At 38.7% G+C, this 18,786-nt stretch overlaps 2 protein-coding genes across 4 annotated transcripts in view; one reads left to right on the top strand and one right to left on the bottom strand.

Annotated features, from left to right (window-relative positions):
• Positions 1-2,783, top strand: part of B3GAT2 (beta-1,3-glucuronyltransferase 2) — a 95,069-nt gene extending 92,286 nt beyond the window's left edge. The window contains exons 3-4 of the mRNA XM_007529039.3: positions 1,911-2,059; positions 2,142-2,783. Of these exons, the coding sequence (XP_007529101.1) occupies positions 1,911-2,059; positions 2,142-2,228 (236 nt within the window). The 3' untranslated portion in view covers positions 2,229-2,783. The remainder of the gene's footprint in view (positions 1-1,910; positions 2,060-2,141) is intronic.
• The window catches only part of SMAP1 (small ArfGAP 1), a 129,732-nt gene continuing 113,539 nt past the window's right edge, over positions 2,594-18,786 (bottom strand). For all 3 annotated transcript variants that reach the window (XM_007529037.3, XM_060189991.1, XM_007529038.3), the window contains 4 exons: positions 13,121-13,248; positions 5,919-6,090; positions 4,551-4,858; positions 2,594-3,507 (listed from right to left, as the gene is read on the bottom strand). In XM_007529037.3, coding sequence (XP_007529099.1) covers positions 3,373-3,507; positions 4,551-4,858; positions 5,919-6,090; positions 13,121-13,248 — 743 coding nt within the window. In that variant the 3' untranslated portion in view covers positions 2,594-3,372. The remainder of the gene's footprint in view (positions 3,508-4,550; positions 4,859-5,918; positions 6,091-13,120; positions 13,249-18,786) is intronic.

Below are 18,786 nucleotides of genomic sequence, written 5' to 3' on the forward strand. Positions count from 1 at the left end.
TCAGGATGAGTTCTGTAGGGGGGCAGGGAGCAAGACAAGAGTCTAAGAGATTGATGTATATGTATATAAATGGAGACAGAGAAAATGAAGTGCAATCAGTACCTTGAAACCATGTGAAAAGAACACCAGGAGTTCCAATATGACTGAGGGCAGACTGTCAACTGGAAAAGGAAAAACTTAAAAATAGTTGATTTATCAGAAAAGATGTTCTGTATTAATTTGAACCCGTGTCTTTTTGTTGGAGGCCTGTGACTGCTCTGGCTACACTGGAGGAAGGCATGAGACTTCGCAAAGTGGTATGAAATATACCGCGTCTCTGATCTTCCACAAACTCTTGTCAATTATTTTCTTGTCCAAATGGTGGCTGCTGCCACCTACCCCCTCATAATACTGTGGTATCTTTGACAGTGCTTCACAGATGATGGAGCCTCTCCATTCAATTTCAAACCAAAGTTAGGTGAGAATGTACTATACCTCTCTTCAGACAAGGAAATGGAGTTTCAAAATCAAGAAAGGTTATAAGCCAGAGAGACAGTTCACTTAGTAGAGCATATGCCAAGGCAATTCTTGTGCTGGGGCATAAACCTGGGCTGATTCATGACAAAGCTGTGTTGTCGGTCTAAATGAATAGTGTTTCTGGGTGATGAAACTGTGCTTGTGTTAGGTACCAGCTCATTCTCTGCCCTTACAGGTTAAGTGACTTGGCCAGTATCTTCAGTGAAAGAATTCAGGCAAAAAGAAAAGGCTTCTAACTCCAAATTTAGTGTCCTCTGCTGGAATGCTGGACTCAAGCTAATGCTTTTAGACTATTTCTTTGTTCTGTTCATGAGCAGTCACTGTACCAAGACGTGTCTGTATGTAACTTTAGATAGGTAGTAGGTTTTCCCAGAGGTAGCAGAGTGGCCCAGTCTAGTATTTAGAGAGGTTATAAGAATGCTAGTTGTGATTTTTCTCACAGCTTCCCCATAACTTACTGCCTGTTATCATTTGTTAACTGTTCATTTATAAAAAGCAGCACACACACAAAATTTCAACTACTATAGACAAGGGCAAAAAGTTACTGAGAAGGAAGGATTCCTGGGAATTAATCTCTATTGCTTTTAAAATGTGAAACTTTACATGTTACCTTAGTTAAGAGCGGAGGTTTAGGACTTCAAACTTTCAAAATTATAAAGGTGTAGCAATAGCTTATTGAAATGACTGTAGAATGTTTACTAGAGTAAAGGCTTTTTAATACAGATTTGTAGTTAGAGATTAAATTATGACTATTTGTGCAGACTTCTTGAAGAAATCAATAATTTGTCTCTTTGAAATAGAAATGCAACATCCAAATTTACCATGTGGCATACATAACATTCTCTGTACCGATTTCCATACCTCTACCCTTTCAGACTTAAACTAAACGATTATTTATTGTACACTTTCTACCTAATTGCCATTTCTTCTAGATTCAATCAAAATAATGCTGGTTTTGATAAGACATACATAACGACTACGAAGGATAGGCAGGTTGGACAGGAACTCGTATCCTCCAAGGACTAGGGTAAGCCTATGCCTTTCAGCTGTGTTTAGTTCCTAGCTGTTCCGGAGTGTCATTTGGGGGGTGAGGTGGGGTAGCATCTGATGATGAAACAGCAGTTTGGAAGATTCACCCTTTATTATCAACAGACTTCAAATTTTACAGTAGAGGACCCTCACTCCTATGCATACACCTCTATCCTACATATTATAATGACTTTTTCTTTGGAGATTGTAATACAGGTAGGTAATGTTTCTATTCAACTTTGTGAACCAAGACCTGGCACACAGTACATATTTTTAAAGCTTGTTATTTATGTGACTATAATTTTGTAGAAAAGATAAAAATACACAAATATTTTAAAGTATTTTTCCCCAACTTTTCCACAAAGGATTTGCTGTAAGCCTTCAAGTTATCCTGTCCAATCCAAAAGCTGTATTTAAACGCCGTGGGTCGCAGCCAGGGATGCAAGAATCTGACTTTCTAAAACAGATAACAACAGTTGAAGAATTGGAACCGAAAGCAAATAATTGTACCAAGGTATTCACTTGCATTGCTTGACTAACTTATTAAGTGTCAGCATTAAGAGTGTGGCTACCCAAAAGATTTCCCTCCTCTTTAGGTTCTCGTGTGGCACACGCGGACAGAGAAGGTTAATCTAGCCAATGAGCCAAAGTACCATCTGGATACAGTGAAAATTGAGGTATAAATTGAAGTCGCAACTGGTGCCTTTTGCCTACCCAATGACTGAGGTGGATGTTTGGAGGTTAGATCTCAAGCATTCAGGTATTGTTCATTTCACTTCAATGTAACAGTCTTTACTGTTTAAAACAGAGCTTGGTAGTCAGGTGGCATAAAATATTTGTTTTCATTTGTTCTGCATGTTTACACTAAGAGTAAATTGGAAGTTCTTTGTACAGTACAGCCAGATGACTTTAACTAATCAGAGGGAGAATGGTATCCAAAAGTGTCAACAGGAGTAAGAAGCAGATGACAATTTTTAATGAGATGTTCGTATTTTTCACAGGATGGTCACAGTAAATACTGTAGAAAATGAAACCCTCAAAAAAAATCTATGGATTCATCTGTTTAATAGGGGGATAACATTTTGTCAATACTAGGCACCATAAAATGTAAACACAATTACTGCCATAAACCTGGATATACCTTCAAGAATTAAAAGTGATTTGTTTAGTTACCCTGTTTGCATAGTAGTGCAGAGAAAAGTCTTCATGTTAGCACTATGTACATAATAAAGGTTCCAAATTACAGGAAAGGCAGATAAAAATTTGAACATTTGTTACTTAGTCTTTTGGTGACATCCAGGTTTATCTTCCTTTCACTAACCACATTCCCTGTTAAGCACATCATAACAACAGCACAGTGAAGTAAATGATGAAATAAGAGAATTGTGATACACTAGGAAACAGTGCTTGGTGATACATTTACATTCTATTTATATGATTAAACAGTGGGTCATACAGTACCTTCCTACAGGATTACTGGCTAATTTGGGGCTTATACTGTTAGAGGTATTTTACTAACATGATAACTACTTCCCTTATATATGCAAACAGCTATAATTTTATTGAGTAAAACTGATTATGCAATTTGACTGAGCAGCTTCTCAAGTAATGTAAATTATGAAATATGAGCAGTGCTGCCCTTGACATACATTGTTTTCTCAACCTGCTTTCCACCACATCAAATTTAATCAGTACAGACCAACAAGGTCAATCAGATAATTCTTAATGTGAAAAAGAAAAAATACATATGTACATGAATAAACAGGGAAACTAGATGCATTTTAGCAAGGAATGTACGGTGGTAATTCTGGCTGAAACTTGGAGTTTTCATTTCCACAGTTGTGTGCTGAGAGTTTGACCCGATGAGCTTCCAGACCATCCTGCTGTTGTGTTGGGGGGCTGGCCAAAGCCCACAGTAGGGTTTGTGCTACTGATATTCATGCCAGCCATTTGCTGGTTCATCTGTGAAACACAGAAAAGGCTTGGTTTAAGAGACCTACTTCACTAGAATTGCCTTTGATATTTCATAGCTCAAAAATGAATCCTATGTGAAAAAGTACCAAAGCAAGTAGTTTACTAGGTTGATATACTGTAATAACTGTCAATTTTAGACAGTAAAATACTCTAGAAGTACAAATTAGATTTTATTGGCCATAACCCATACATTTATTCTCTGCTTATCAAACCAGATAGGCATATATTTTTCTTCTAGAGTGGAGTTATATTGTATGATACAGTCTCCCAAGTTTTCATTCGAGAAAGCATTAAAAAAAAAAAAATCATTCAACTAGCTGTGGTAACAGTAAGGTACATACTCTACTAAGTGAGTTAGCCCTTTCCCTGTGGAAAAACGGGCAAGTTTTACCATAGAATATTTTTAAGACCTATATTAACAATGTTGATTTGTGTGTAAAATAAACATTAGTTATAAAGCCTAAGTATTTGAAGGGAAATTCTTAGAGGGTGTGCTACAGAACGGCATTACCCTTGAACTTGCCTGGAATAAGGGACCAACATAATGATTAGGCAAATGACTCTTCTGCTCCCACACATCAAGAACAAAGTTTTTTTATTTTTTAAATAATGTGCTGTAGCCACACGACAAGCAAACACCCTTAGACTCGCCTCACGAGTGTTTTGAGAATATGGTGAAAGTACCAAAACAACCCTATGGTATTAGTGAAGATAGGGTGGACTATAACAGCTGCTCACTTGTTCTTTTGAAAAAATACTTCACAAGAATTAAGTAGGGTGGTACATGAAAACTGTCGTTCTGCAGGAGTAGATACCATAATGGTTGTGCGAAGAGACTCTCATGCCTGAGGTTCTAAAGTCCCAGGTTTAATCCCCCTCACCACCATAAACTAGAGTTGAGCATTGCTCTGGTCCCCCCCCCCCAAAAAAAAAAAAACCCTCATTTTGTCAGATTTACTAGATTAAAAACAGTTGGGAAAATAAATCTAGTTTCTTTGATTTTGAAGAGTAAATGACCCCCCCCCCCTTACCTGTGGGAGGTTCCACTGGGGCTGTTGACCTTGTGGCAGACCAAACTTACTCTGTGGTGCACTCAACTGTCCCACCATTCCTCCTTGGGGGCCAACAACATTCTGAGGAAGTGGCATCACACCAGTCTGTGCATTTCCCATAAAACCATTCGGCATGGGCATGCCCACCATCATGCTTGCACTCTGTCCCATCATATTTCCCATAAGGCCAGGAGCTGCCGGCACAGGTACACCTATTGATGGAAAACCCTGGAATGCTGGTGGTGCTTGTGAGGTAAATGGTATATTTGTAGGTCCCATAAATACACCTGTATCAAAAAGAAAAGGCTAATTATTTAGGAAGATAGACTGAAAGAGGGAAGAAACCACAACAACGCAGTTTCCCTCAATGTCATGGGTAAACAAGACTCAAACCTGGGTCGTGTACACATGGCAACGTACCACATTATTCAAGTGAGCTATTTACAGAGCTCCAGTCACCTCTGTAATCACAGAATAGGATTCCTTTTTCTTGAACATAAAGAGAAAAATTTTAATTCCACTCTAGCTATTACTGCTCAGATAAACCAATTCACATCTATCTCCTCAGACCTAATTTCCAGAATGCAGTCAAATCAGTTAATTAACCTGAACAAATTAAATCAGAATATATAAGAGTGAAATATAATATCCACTATGAAGACAAGGCTATCTGGCATGAGATTATCTGTTATTTCCACTCACTCATATAAATTTCCCACTAGCATACTAATCATAGTTGCCTCTGTGGCTTTCTGGAAGCAGCTGAGACATGAGAAATGCTGCTGACAATAAAACTGTATACAAAAAATCTTACTCAGCTTTCATTACAACTATTTTGGTATCTGTGACAATTCAGACCATTCTTTTTACTTGAAGAAAGTATACCACAATGTATACGAGGTCATAAACTTTATGAAAACCACCTTGTCAATGTTATGTTCTATAAACTTGTGAAACATATGAAGTGATGTGAACAGATTGTTAATTCTAAGTGAATAAAATTTTGTGGATCGTGTTTTTTTTTTTAATTCTCATATACTTCACTTTATCTTTGTAGTGGTGTAAGTACTAATGAAGTACTCATTTACACAGAGGAGAAGAGTTGGAGGAAATTGCTCAACTTGTTAGAGCATGATGCTGGTATGCATGAGACTCCCAGGTTTGATTCCTGGCAGCATCAGTGCTTTGGTGTCTCTCATTAAAATAAATCTTAAAAAAAAAATAGGCAGGGAATAATTAATTATTAATAATAACTAATAATAAGTAGTTAATATCATACCCATAATGGATATATTACTACTCATGTTATTGCAATTCCCTGAAACCATTATTTCAAAATGAATTTACCAGGAGTACTCTGCTGCTGAATGGTTCCTGTACCATAGAGAGATAAGATGGAGTCTTTGGAGAGTTGTTTCTTTGCCACTTCTTCTGACTTTGTTGTTTGCTCACTGAATAGATCCAGATCCTCAGATGTTACTGTAGACAGAGTGGTAGCTGCTGGTACAGAGGATGTCCCCTGAGATAAATACCAAAACCAGCTGTCAAATTCTTCATACGAAAACATAACTAATCCATCACTTAAAACCTAGTAAAGCCATGAGATATTTGAGAAGGCAAATGGGCACATTAAGGAGCCCACACAAAAACATCTAGAATAAAGGTATAGCCTTTCCTGTTCTCAATCTATTGTTTTTACCTGAGAGACTGATACCAAGTTTTTGGCCATCACATCCAGACTACAATGGGCTCATCAGTAAGTATGCAATGGCTACTGTCTGAAACCACAATTTCTAGGTGCCTCAGAATTAAGTCTTTTCTGCATAGCCATTATGCTATCTCATCAGCCCCTACACCATTTGTTTTGGGGGCCAATGGTGGCACACCTAGTTAAGTACACGTTACCATGTGCAGGGACCTGGATTCAAGTCCCTGATCCCCACCTACAAGGGGGACACTTCAAGAACCGCGAGGTAGGGTATCTTCCCCCTTCTCTCTCTTTAAATTTTATTTACTATTGGAATAGAGATGGAGAGAAATTGAGATAGATGGGGGAGGACAGAGAGTGACCTGCAGCCCTGCTTCACCTCTTGTGAAGCTTCCCCCACCCCAACAGATAGAGACCAGGGGCTTGAACTTGGGTCCACGTGCACTGTAATATATGCACTTAACCAAGTGCGCCACCACCTGGCCCCTCCCTCTCAATTTGTCTGATCCAATTTAAAAAAAAAAGAGAAAGGGCACTGGGAACTGTTGATTCACAATGCTGGCAGTGAGCTCCAGCAATAACCCCGGTGGCAGAAAAAAGGGAAGATTTGTTTTTCAAAAACTGCACTATGATCATTTTTTGAATCTTATGTATATCAATTTTAATTACAAACTTATAGTACTTGTCTCAGAAATAAAGTACAATAAAATTTCAACCCACCGATACTTTGAATCCTATCTTACACTCCACTTTTGGGTGAGGGGCAGTGAATACAAACATGCAGGTATTTATATATAACAAGAATATTCACTTAGTCTATCTTAAATACAGTATTATACATTACAGCCAATAATCTCATTTTAGTGACCTCATTAAATACCTATCCATATTTATTTATATAGAGTTGGTTTGGATATGAATAGTAGTAAATAACTGGCTACTATTAAGTCTCCTCAAAATATAAAGCAAAGAGAAAGTAGAAATTTATTATTTTTTTTTAACCAGAGTACTGCTTAGCTCTAGTTTATGGTGGTGTAAGGGATTGAACTTGGGACTTCAGAGCCTCAGGCTTGAGAGTTTCTTTGAATAACCACTATGCTATCTACCCCTGCCTTTGACTTTATAAGTACACATTTAACATCTTGGCTAAAAGCCCTCCAGTAACCTATAATCCAAGCACCAGGTTTAGAAACAGAACAGTATTTTTTTTAATATTCTTTTTTTAAACTTTTTTTAAATATTTATTTTATTTATTTATTCCCTTTGTTGCCCTTGTTGTTTTATTGTTGTAGTAGTTATTATTGTTGTCATTGTTGGATAGGACAGAGAGAAATGGAGAGAGGAGGGGAAGACAGAGAGGAGGAGAAGAAGATAGATACCTGCAGACCTGCTTCACCGCCTGTGAAGCGACTCCCCTGCAGGTGGGGAGCCAGGGCTCGAACCGGGATCCTTATGCTGGTCCTTGTGCTTTGCACCACCTGCGCTTAACCCGCTGCTCTACAGCCTGACTCCCCAGAAAAGTATTTTTAACCTGTAATAATAAAATATTCTAGGCATGACTTTTGTGGCAAAAAAGTCACTTGACTTTGTAAACCATCTCAACTATTTTTATATATAAAATCCCAAATACAACTACAGTCTTGAGTAAAGCATATCTGAACTGTAATGAAGCAGAAGGTTAGAGATATAAAGAGCAGGGTTTCTGGAGCCATCTTGCCAGAACTAGAACTCTGGCCCCACTATTTACTGAAGTGTATCCTCAGTCAGGACATTTAACCTGTTCATCTTAACTCTCTTCCATAAAATTGAGACAGATTACCTATCTTGTACAGAGTTGCAGGGGCCGGATGGCGGTGCACCTGGATGAACACACATTACAGTGCACAAGGACCCAAGTTCAAGCCCCCGCTCCCCACCTGCAGGGGGAAAGCTTTGCGAGTGGTGAAGCAGTGCTGCAGGTGTCTCCCTCTCTTATAGCCCCCCCTCCCTCTTGATTTCTGGCTGTCTAATAAATAAAGAAAATAAAAAATTAGAGTTGCTTGATAACTACAAGAAGTACTTTAGCACAACAGCAGGATTCATTAAGCACATAGTATATACTGTCACTGTTGTTAGATAACAAAGCAACTTCATAACCAGGTTATCTTTTTCATATTTACTTTCTAGCCAATCTAACAGCCTGCTCAAAACCCTGGGGCCTTGTTCCTGTAGATAACCACAAGAAAACTTACAATGACTGGGAAAGCCAGGTTACTCGAAGGCCATATAGCAGCCTAATATTTACATGCTGTAAGCATATCTAATTCTTCTCATGAAGGACGATATTCTGGATCATCTACCTCAAAATGGACACAGTCTAAAACCAAACAGAATAAGGACAAAGTGCTGAAATATCTATCTAATCTGTATATTTTTGGCATTCAATTTGCCAGCACTACAGAAAAAGGGGGTTGGGGGTTGTTTAGCATTTTACAGTCAGGAAGCTATAACACTCCTGACCAAAGGTTTTGTGTCTGTCTGGGATGCTCAAGCTAAATTAACGACCAGTGTTGTGTATAGTATAGACACTACCTAAGAGAAAGAGTTTCTGTTTGTCATCACTGCGGACTCAACTGTTTCCCCTAAGCTCAGATACTCACACTTGTCAGCTGAGCATTTCTTTTTGCTTATGGAGACAGGACCTTGCACATACATGATTTCTTGCACTCAGGACACTTTGATCCAGATACACAAAAGAGATACCACCAAATCAGAGCTTCATCTGGTGCTGTAATACCTTCCATGTGGTGCTGAGGCACAAGCCTGGGTCATGCATATGGCAAGGTATGCACCCTTCCTGGTAAACTATCCAGTTTTCAGCTAAGTATTCCTAACCCCATAGCAAAGATTACATAGCATGACACATAAAGAAGATAGAAAACCAATACCTCACGTTCATGAATGGGAAACTATTACTAATTTATACTACACTCACCAAGTAAAATCAGGAGTGAAAAAGTAATAGAATTCAGAATAATTCCTACTGATGCCAATCCACTTCCAACTACCACCACCACCAGAATAGAAAATATATGTGTGTATAAAAAATATGTTCTTTAACCTGACCTCCTCTGTCCTCCACCCTTCATATTCTAAGACATTATTTTGAAAGTATGCCTTGTATCTGGGTTCAGAAGGTGGCTCATCTAATAGAGTATACATGTTACCATGTACAAAGGACCCATGTTTGAGTCCTCAACCACTACATGGAGCACCTGCAAGGGGGTGAGGGGAGTTTCACAAGTAATAGAGCAGTGCAGCTGTGTCACCCTTCTCTCCCCTACCACATATCTACCTACCTATCAATTTAAAATAAAAGACAAAAAAAAAAAAATGTCATTAGGAAGAGTGGAACAGTGTAGACACAGAGTGCCAACAATAACTCTGGTGGAAAAAACAAAATGTGTTTCATGGATTGGGGTGATAACGTAAGGGTTATGCAAAAAGACTCATGCCTGCCTGAGACAACAACAAGGCCAAGTTCAATCTCCAGCACCACCAGAAGGCAGAACTGAAGAGAGCAGTGGAAGATCTGTGGGGTTCTGGTGCATAATGTAATTGTACTCATATATCAATGGGGGGGGGGGAGCCAGAGCTGAGCTGTGTAGTGCTCCCCTGGTTAAAACAACAACAACTAATTTTCTGGATTTTAATGTTTACATGAAGTTTTGATGAAAGATAACTTTGCTAATAAGTATTTTTAAGGTTCAATTCAACTAGCACAATTTTGGTCCAAACAGCAATGTTATGAAAAGTTTTTGGTGTGACTTAAAGAATTCTGTTATTCTGTCAGTTAACAGTGCAGAATACTAAAATTATGATGGCCACTCTAATCTCTCATAAAAGCAGGAAGTGCATTTTATATTCCTCGTCTTAATGTTATGTTTCTTAATGAAGTAAGTCTACACTGTTCCACTTGCTGCTCTGATACTAAACAGGATATGTGAAGTACACTGAAGCCTTAGAAGTGGGATCTAATACTCAAAGCAGTTTGCACAGTAAGTCTCTTACCCCAGTGGACCAAAAGAAGCCTAGCAGATTAAACAGTCTCAATGAGAATATTCAATCATAAACAACTTTTCTTGTTCAGATTATCAACTATCCTAAATTCTTCTTGCTACAATATTTTCGTTAAACATTTTTAAAAAATATTTATTCATTTATTTATTTTGGATAGAGAGAAATTTAGAGGAAAAGGGGGGGAGGAGGAGAAAGGTGGAGATACCTACAGCACTGCTTTACCACTCATGAAGCTTCCTTGCTGCAGGTGGGGACTAACAGCCTCAACAGTCCCTGAGCAACATAATGCTCCACAGCTATATTAACTGGCTGTTGGTCTGTTTTCAGCCATTCTGTCAACCATGTCTAACCATAAACTTGATCACTAAACATATTATCATCTGCACGTCCATACTTGCACAAACACAAATAACCAATGTTAATCAAAATAGTGCAACTCCTAAGTGCTTCTTTTTTATGTGCTGGGGAAGACTGAAGACGCAAAGCATAAAATAAAGCCATCTTCCTGAAAATAATCATCAATTCAAGAGATAATTTTGATAAAGATCCATTTAAAAATATTGTTTCTGAGAAATTTATATGCTCAACTTTAGTGGAAATTATACAATAACTTTTATAACAAAAAATAAATGTAATTCTCTCTATATATATGTATGTATATCTGCCATATATATAGATTATAGATATAGATTATAGATATATATAGATATAGATTATATAGATATAGATATGTATGTATATCTGCCAGGAGTGATAAGAGTCCTGCAGATATGGAGTCGTGGAATGGTGGTGGTGGGGTGGGGAGAGTAGAGCTTTCGAAACAATTCCCATTTATCTCAGTTCTTCAGAAAAGGGAGTTTTACTTCAAAGAATAACTTGCAGAATAACCTGTTGCTAGTTGGCAAGACAGTGCACCAAGAAAGTCCTGCTTTGTCATATGACCCAGGTTTAAACCCAGCCCCAACTAGACTGGAGGAAATTTCAGTACTGCAGCCTCTTTCCTCTTTCTCCATCTATATCGGGGGGGAAGGGATGTGTGTGTGAATTTTTTTAAGTTGACCCAGAAGGGCCAGGTGGTGGTGCACTGTTGCACACATTACCATGTGCAAAGACTCAAGTTCAGGTCCTGGCTCTCCGCTTGCACAGGAAAGGGAAAGTCAGGACTTTGTCTTCACCATAGAGCAGCTATGGGAGGCTGGGGAATCCTGTACTGGTATTCGAGGAAGACTGGTCCTGAAATGAGTGCAGCCTGCACTGTTCCCATCTGTGACCATGAGCTGAGAGCTCAGACCAACAGGCACTTAAGAGGCTACACAGGCTCTGGTGCCATATATATATATATCCTGAGTTGGGTAGTTGGAGACAAATAGTTAATTCTAGCCACAGAATATTTTCAAGAATGGGAGCTACTCTCTGCCCTAATCCAGCTTTGTAGCCCTTTTTTCTGACACCATTTTCTCAGACAATGTTTTATCCAATTTCATATTAGCTATCAAACTCAGGCAGGGACTTCTGTAAATTTGGGCCCCTGGAAACATGTCTAGAGTAGACTTCCTAGCTTTCTTCCACCCTAGGATTCCTAATCTCATCTGTTCTGTTCTTACTTTTTGGTTCCTGTTCATTAATCATTTTGTTTCACTTTATGTCCTGCCACCTTCCAGACACCAAGTTGCAGGCACAATCATGATTCCATCCTGACTTCTCTGGGTAGATGATTTCACCAGTGTGTCCTGAAATCTCGCCTCTCCAGAGCCCTACCCCACTAGGGAAAGATAGAGACAGGCTGAGGGTATGGATCAACCTTAACACCCAAGTCCATCGGAGAAGCAATTACAGAAGCCAGAACTCCTACCTTCTGCAACCCAAAAACAACTCTGACTCATACTCCCAGTGGGAGAGAAGTGACAGGAGGAAGAGGATAAAAGGGCTCTGAACTTAGGCTCCACCAGGTACCAGAGAGAGGACGAAAAGGGGAGATAATTGGATGAAGTAATAGGGTTATGTGTGGCTTGGAGGGGAAGAGAGGACTGGACCTGGAAAAAAGGGGGAAATTATATACAAATCTAGACAGATAGCTGTAGAAATGATGGTTAACCCATGTCTGCAGCCTTAGGAGAACCATGGTGGACTGCAATGAAGGCATCAGGGATTCAGAACCCTGGTGGTGGGAATGCTATAGAACTGTGTTCTTGCCAAAGGGGGGGAAAAAAGAAAAAGTAAATATGTGAAACCATGGATGTATTAATTAACTGTTGCAAATCCTTTCAGTGTACATTAAATTATTACACTGTACACTTTAAATGTACTGCAATCTAATACATCAATATACAATATAGCTAAAAAACACTTAAATTATTACACAATTTACAATGAAAGAAAAAGGCAAAAAGGGAGAAGTTCCATGCATGACCTTTTAAAAATCTCTGAAATAACCTTGTTGATCTCTGGCCAGGCTCTAATGGTTTGTTTCCCTACTTGTTCTTTGACTAAAGTAATGTTCAGCAAACTATAGGCAGCAAAGATTTTATGCTCTGTGAATTATATAGGGTCTTTTATAAAGATTCAGCTTACGTTTGTAAAGGGAGAGCAGCCAGAGACAATATGTAAATAAGTGGCAGTGTCCCAATAAACAACAAAAACAAACTACAGGATTAGTTTGCCAACCCGGGTCTAAAGTACAAGAGGTTGTGGAATCAGTGATTGCTCAAAAACTATAATTCTAAAACTGATGTTTTCAAACTTTTCAAAAATGAAATAAACAGTGATCATGTAAAATCCATACCTGAGCTGGAGGCATGACAGTTGAGGGTAAGGGATTAGAAATCATTGGTCCAAAGATGTCCAAATCATCATTCAGGGCTGGTACTGTGGTTATGCTCCCATTGGTTACTGGTGCCTCAGCAGGGCCATCTGAAAAGAGCAGACTTCTTACTTGAAACAGTACTATTTAAACATTTAACATCTAGTTGAAATGTAGTTTAAAAAGTCAGTAACAGGACCAAGGGAAATAGCAAAAGCTATTTACACAATAGATTTTCATGCCTAAGGCACCAAAGGTCCTAAAATCAATAGCCAGTACCACCATAAGTCAGAGCTGAACAGTGCTCTGATTAAAACAAACAACAACAAAAACCAACCACATTTCTCATTTTGTATATTCTCCTAAGAATGTTTTACAATTCCTTTAAAAAAAAAATGAATGACAACATTCACACTGCTCTTCTTAACATTTCTTATAATCTAGGCACTGGTCTGAGTATTTCATATACATTAATTCCTAATTTCTATAATCTTATGAAAGATACTACTTTTGAGATCGTTAGCTAAACTGGTATTTGATAACATGTTACAAATAACATCTCCATAAAAACTTGTATGTGTATTTTTGCACAACACTATATCTGGTTTACTTATTTTGGAAATGAATTAAAATTGGAAGTGATGAATTTCAAAGTTACAATTAGGAAAAAAGACAGAAAGAAAACACACTGTATAACCCTTTTTCTACAGGAAATATGCATGTAACTCCATAGAAAACCCTTTAAAAATATTTGTTTTCAATTTAGTCAGATCCTGCCTTTAGTAGGGCACCAAAGTAAAAACCCTGTGGTGAGCAGGAGGGGGGACATGCGGCTTCCTGGGCCGGCAGGGGTAGTGGGGTGGGTGGGATGGGACACAATCTTTTGGTGATGGGAATGGTCTTTATGTACACACCTATTAAACTGTAGTCATATAAATCACTAATTAATATGAGAGGGGAAAACTGATTGTATGTTTAACAAAGGGACTTTTCAAAGCTAACCCAATTACCAAATAATGTGATAACTATAACTATTCATTGTCTTCTTGAACCCTAAGACAGCAGGAACCTCACATTTCCACTATAAAGCCTAAACTTCCCCCAGTCCTGGGACCCTAGGGTAGGGCCCACTTTCCCGTATACTTCTCCCAATTCTTATCAAATAATATTGCATCCCCTGATTGCAACCTAATCAATGCAATGAGTGCCACCCCAGCATGCTTCACTTCAGACTGTGTCCAGAGACTTCAGGTGTGGAAAGACAACCCTTCATCTTCATCACTCAGGTGAGACCTTTCCTTTCATAGTATTCTCTAACTCCATCCCAGGTGGTTCACTTCCTAACAAAGTCCCAAAACCTAGATATAGACCAGGTTCCAGGAGACAGAGCATATGTTCACAGGTATCGATAAACTAGGGCAAATATATACCTGAAAGCAGTAGTACACTGGAGTTTGCAGTGAGTAACCCCCAACACTTCATCTCCACTATTCCAATCTTTGGGTCCATGATTGTTCAACAATTTTTTTGGCTTTGTATGTTAACTGTCTTTTCAGCCACCAGGTTCCAGATGCCATCAGGATGCCGGCCAGGCTTCCCTGGACTGAAGATCCCACCAATGTGTCCTAGAGCTCCGCTTCCCCAGAGACCCACCCTACTAGGGAAAGAGAGGAAGACTGGGAGTATGGACCGACTAGTCAATGTCCATGTACAGCAGGGAAGCAATTACAGAAGCCAGACCTCCCATCTTCTGCAACCCACAAGGACTCTGGGTCCATGCTCCTAGAGGGATAGAGAAAGGGAAAGCTATTGGGGAGGAGATGGGATATGGAGATTGGGTGGTGGGAATTGTGTGGAGTTGTAACCCCCCATCCTATGATTTTGTTAATGTTTCCTTTCTTAAATAATTTTTAAAAATTTTTTTAAAATACCTGTTTTAATGAGAAAAGTGGGCAAGAGACATCCCAGAGAACTGCTCATCCCCGATGAGTGGTGGTACCAAGGACTCTACCTGTGACCTCCCCAACCCCCAGTAAACTGCCACTCCTCCCTTTTCCTCAAGTATGACTATCTTCAGTGATGGCAGTCCTAAGCTAAGAGCTAGAGAGGGGAAGAAACTCCCAACATAATGTTATCACCTTCTATCAGCTTCCTACTTAATCCACCATTCATTTTTTTTCCAAGTATATTTTATATCTCCCATTTACATTAGTACACAGTGTGCAAAGTATAATCAATAAAACTTGGAAGAAGGGAAGTAAAGAGTTTAAGAGTATGATATCTGCCCCCCAACCCCCCCTCCAAAAAAGGGGGGGAAGAGTATGATATCCCAAACACAATTCAACTGTCTGTGGTCACAACTAAGTGACAGTTGAATTTAAATCTAAATCTAATAGAGTACATTACCAAATCTGTAAAACACCATGTAGCATTTCATTTGGCTTTTGAAATTTTATTTTTACCTTTGTACTCTTAGAATCACAAATGTGACTAATAAAAGTAACAACATTCAGAATCGTGCTTATTTTGTGCTAAGCCTGAAAAAGTACAAATATATGCATAAACAAATACATATTCTTAATTTTTTAACAATGCCATGGGATAATCCATCCATATATACAGAGGATAAAAACTGGAGCCTGTACAGTGTCATAGAGTTAAAGCAAAGTCTTACTCATATTTTTTTTACTACAAATGCAACACATTCTTTTTATGTATATTTTTAATTTGTTAATATTTATTCCCTTTTGTTGCCCTTGTCTTTTTTTATTGCTATAATTATTACTATTGTTATTGATGTCATCAATTGTTGGATCGGACAGAGAGAAATGAAGAGAGGAGGGGGAGAGACCTGCTTCACCACCTGTGAAAGGATTCCCCTGCAGGTGGGGAGCCAGGGACTCGAACCGGGATCCTTACGCCAGTCGTTGAGCTTTGCGCCACCTGCGCTTAACCCGCTACACTACCGCCCAACTCCCAAATGCCACATATTCTTATAGATGATACAAGCCATGCAAAAATGACTAACAGTGGTATACTGTGAATGGTGGTGATGGTTACACAATTGTGTGAATGAATATAATGCCACTGAACTGTACATTTCCAATAAAATGGTAAACTTTGTTATGTATATTTCACCATAGCAAAAATGTCCCCTAACATTAACTTTATATGTTTACAGACATATGCTTAAAACAATGTATAAAAAAATACAACACATACAAAGTTTTATTTAAATGAACCTACACTTCTGTGGGTGGGGTAGAATTGCACTGTGACATTCACAGAGACCCATAAGAACTTTATTTAGTCCTACACTCCCCAAACATTAAGTAATCTCTCCAGACTTACCTACTACAAAAACAGAACATGAATACCCACACTCCTTAATATAAAAATCTATATAATTCTCTTCCTTCACTGAGAAGTAATGTCTTCATATTAATATTTTAATATGAAGCTCCATTTAATATTTTATTTATTAATACAGATGGAAAGAAAGAAGGTAAAGAGGGAGAGGGAGGGAGAGGGTAAGGGAGAGGGTAAGGGAGAGGGAGGCAGGTTTGGACACCAGAGCATCACTCTGGCATATGGGATGCCAGGGATTGAAACCAGGATCTCATGTTTCCAAGTCCAGCACTGTACTAACTGCACCACTTCTTATGCCCACCACTACAGTTTTTAAAGTACTTATTTATAATAAAGTAGAGGAGGGAAGCAGAACACTATTGTGGTACAATGGACACTGGGGATAGAACTCAGAATCCAAGGCTTTTATCCACTGTACCACTTCCCCAGGCCACTGATTATTGTTGTTATTTTCTTTCTGGGTGCTAAGATTTGAATCTCCGGCCTTATAAGTGAAAGACAGTATTCTACAACTGAACTGCATATACCCCTGCCCTCCCACTTGATGTTCCCAACTAATAATGGTGCTGGCTAGTCAAATCTGGGATCTTGGCACATCCAACACCAGGTCTAAAATTTCTGAGGGATACAGCTGGGGAAAAGAGAAAAAGACAAGGCTGGAGACTCACCACAACACTGCTCCACCAGCCATGAAACACCCTACCTCCAGCCTCCTTGATGCTCAAGCTCAGCATAGCAGGATATGTATTCTACCTAGTGAGCTATCCTCTGTGCCTCCCTTCTCCCCATTTTAAAAACTGGTCTTTTGGAATCTCAGAAAGGCATTCTGTACAAAGTTGAGCCACCACAGTTAATGGAAATTAACAATGTAAGGAACTATGGAATCATTTAGGGTTAGATGGAAAGCATCTGCTTAGAGATACTGATCTGTATGGCAAAGCTGATATCATTGTCAAGTAATTGGGAGGTGGGTTCTCTTAGCTCTAGAACCCAAAGGAGAACAACAACAACAACAAAGGAACCCTAAAGCAACCAGAAGGACAGAAATCACTAAAGTTAGGGCAGAAATAAATAACATTGAAAATAAGAAAACCATACAAAAGATCAACGAAAGTAAATGTTGTTTCTTTGAAAGAGTGAAAAAAATCGACAAATCTTCAACCAGACTCACAAAACAAAAAAGGGAGAAGACCCAAATAAATCAGATCATAAATGAAAGAGGAGATATCACAACAGACACCGCAGAAATTCAACATATCATGCGAGACTTCTATGAACAACTATATGCCACCAAGCTAAAGAACCTGGAAGAAATAGACGAGTTCCTAGATACCTACAAACTTCCAAAACTAAGTAAAGAGGAACTAGACGACATGAACAGGCCCATCACAGCGAATGAAACTGAAACACTTATCAAAAACCTTCCCAAACATAAAAGTCTTGAACCAGATGGTTTTACAAATGAATTCTACAAAACCTTCAAAGAAAAACTAATACCTCTACTTTTAAAAGTCTTCCAGAAGATTGAAGACACTGGAATACTCCCTTCCAGCATCCATGAAGCCAATATCATTTTTATACCAAAAGCATACAGGGATACAACCAAAAAAGAAAACTACAGAGCAGTATCTCTGATGAACACAAATGCTAAAATATTGAACAAAATTCTAGCCAACTGAATTAGCAGTATATTAAAAAGATTCATCAGGACCAAGTGGGGTTTATCCCAGGGATGCAAGGCTGGTTTAATATATGTAAATCAATCAATGTGATCTACCACATCAATAAAAGCAAGACAAAAAAACCACATAATCATATCAGTAGATGCAGAGAAAGCCTTTGACAAAATACAACATCCCTTTATGATCAAAGCACTACATACAAAAAGTGGGAATAGATGGAAAATTCCTCAAGATAGTGGAATCTATATATAGCAAACCTACAGCCAACATCATACTCAATGGTGAAAAACTGGAAGCATTTCTCCTCTGATTAGGTACTAGACAGGACTGTCCACTATCACCATTACTATTCAACATAGTGTTGGAAGTTCTTGCCATAGCAATCAGGCAGGACCAAGGAATTAAAGGGATACAGATTGGAAGAGAAGAAGTCAAACTCTCCCTATTTGCAGATGACATGATAGTATACACAGAAAAACCTAAGGAATCCACCAAGAAGCTTTTGGAAATCATTAGGCAATACAGTAAGGTGTCAGGTACAAAATTAATATTCAAAAGTCAGTGGCATTCCTCTATGCAAACACTAAGTTAGAAGAA

Source organism: Erinaceus europaeus, chromosome 4 (assembly GCF_950295315.1).
Source record: "Erinaceus europaeus chromosome 4, mEriEur2.1, whole genome shotgun sequence".
NCBI lineage: Eukaryota > Metazoa > Chordata > Mammalia > Eulipotyphla > Erinaceidae > Erinaceus > Erinaceus europaeus.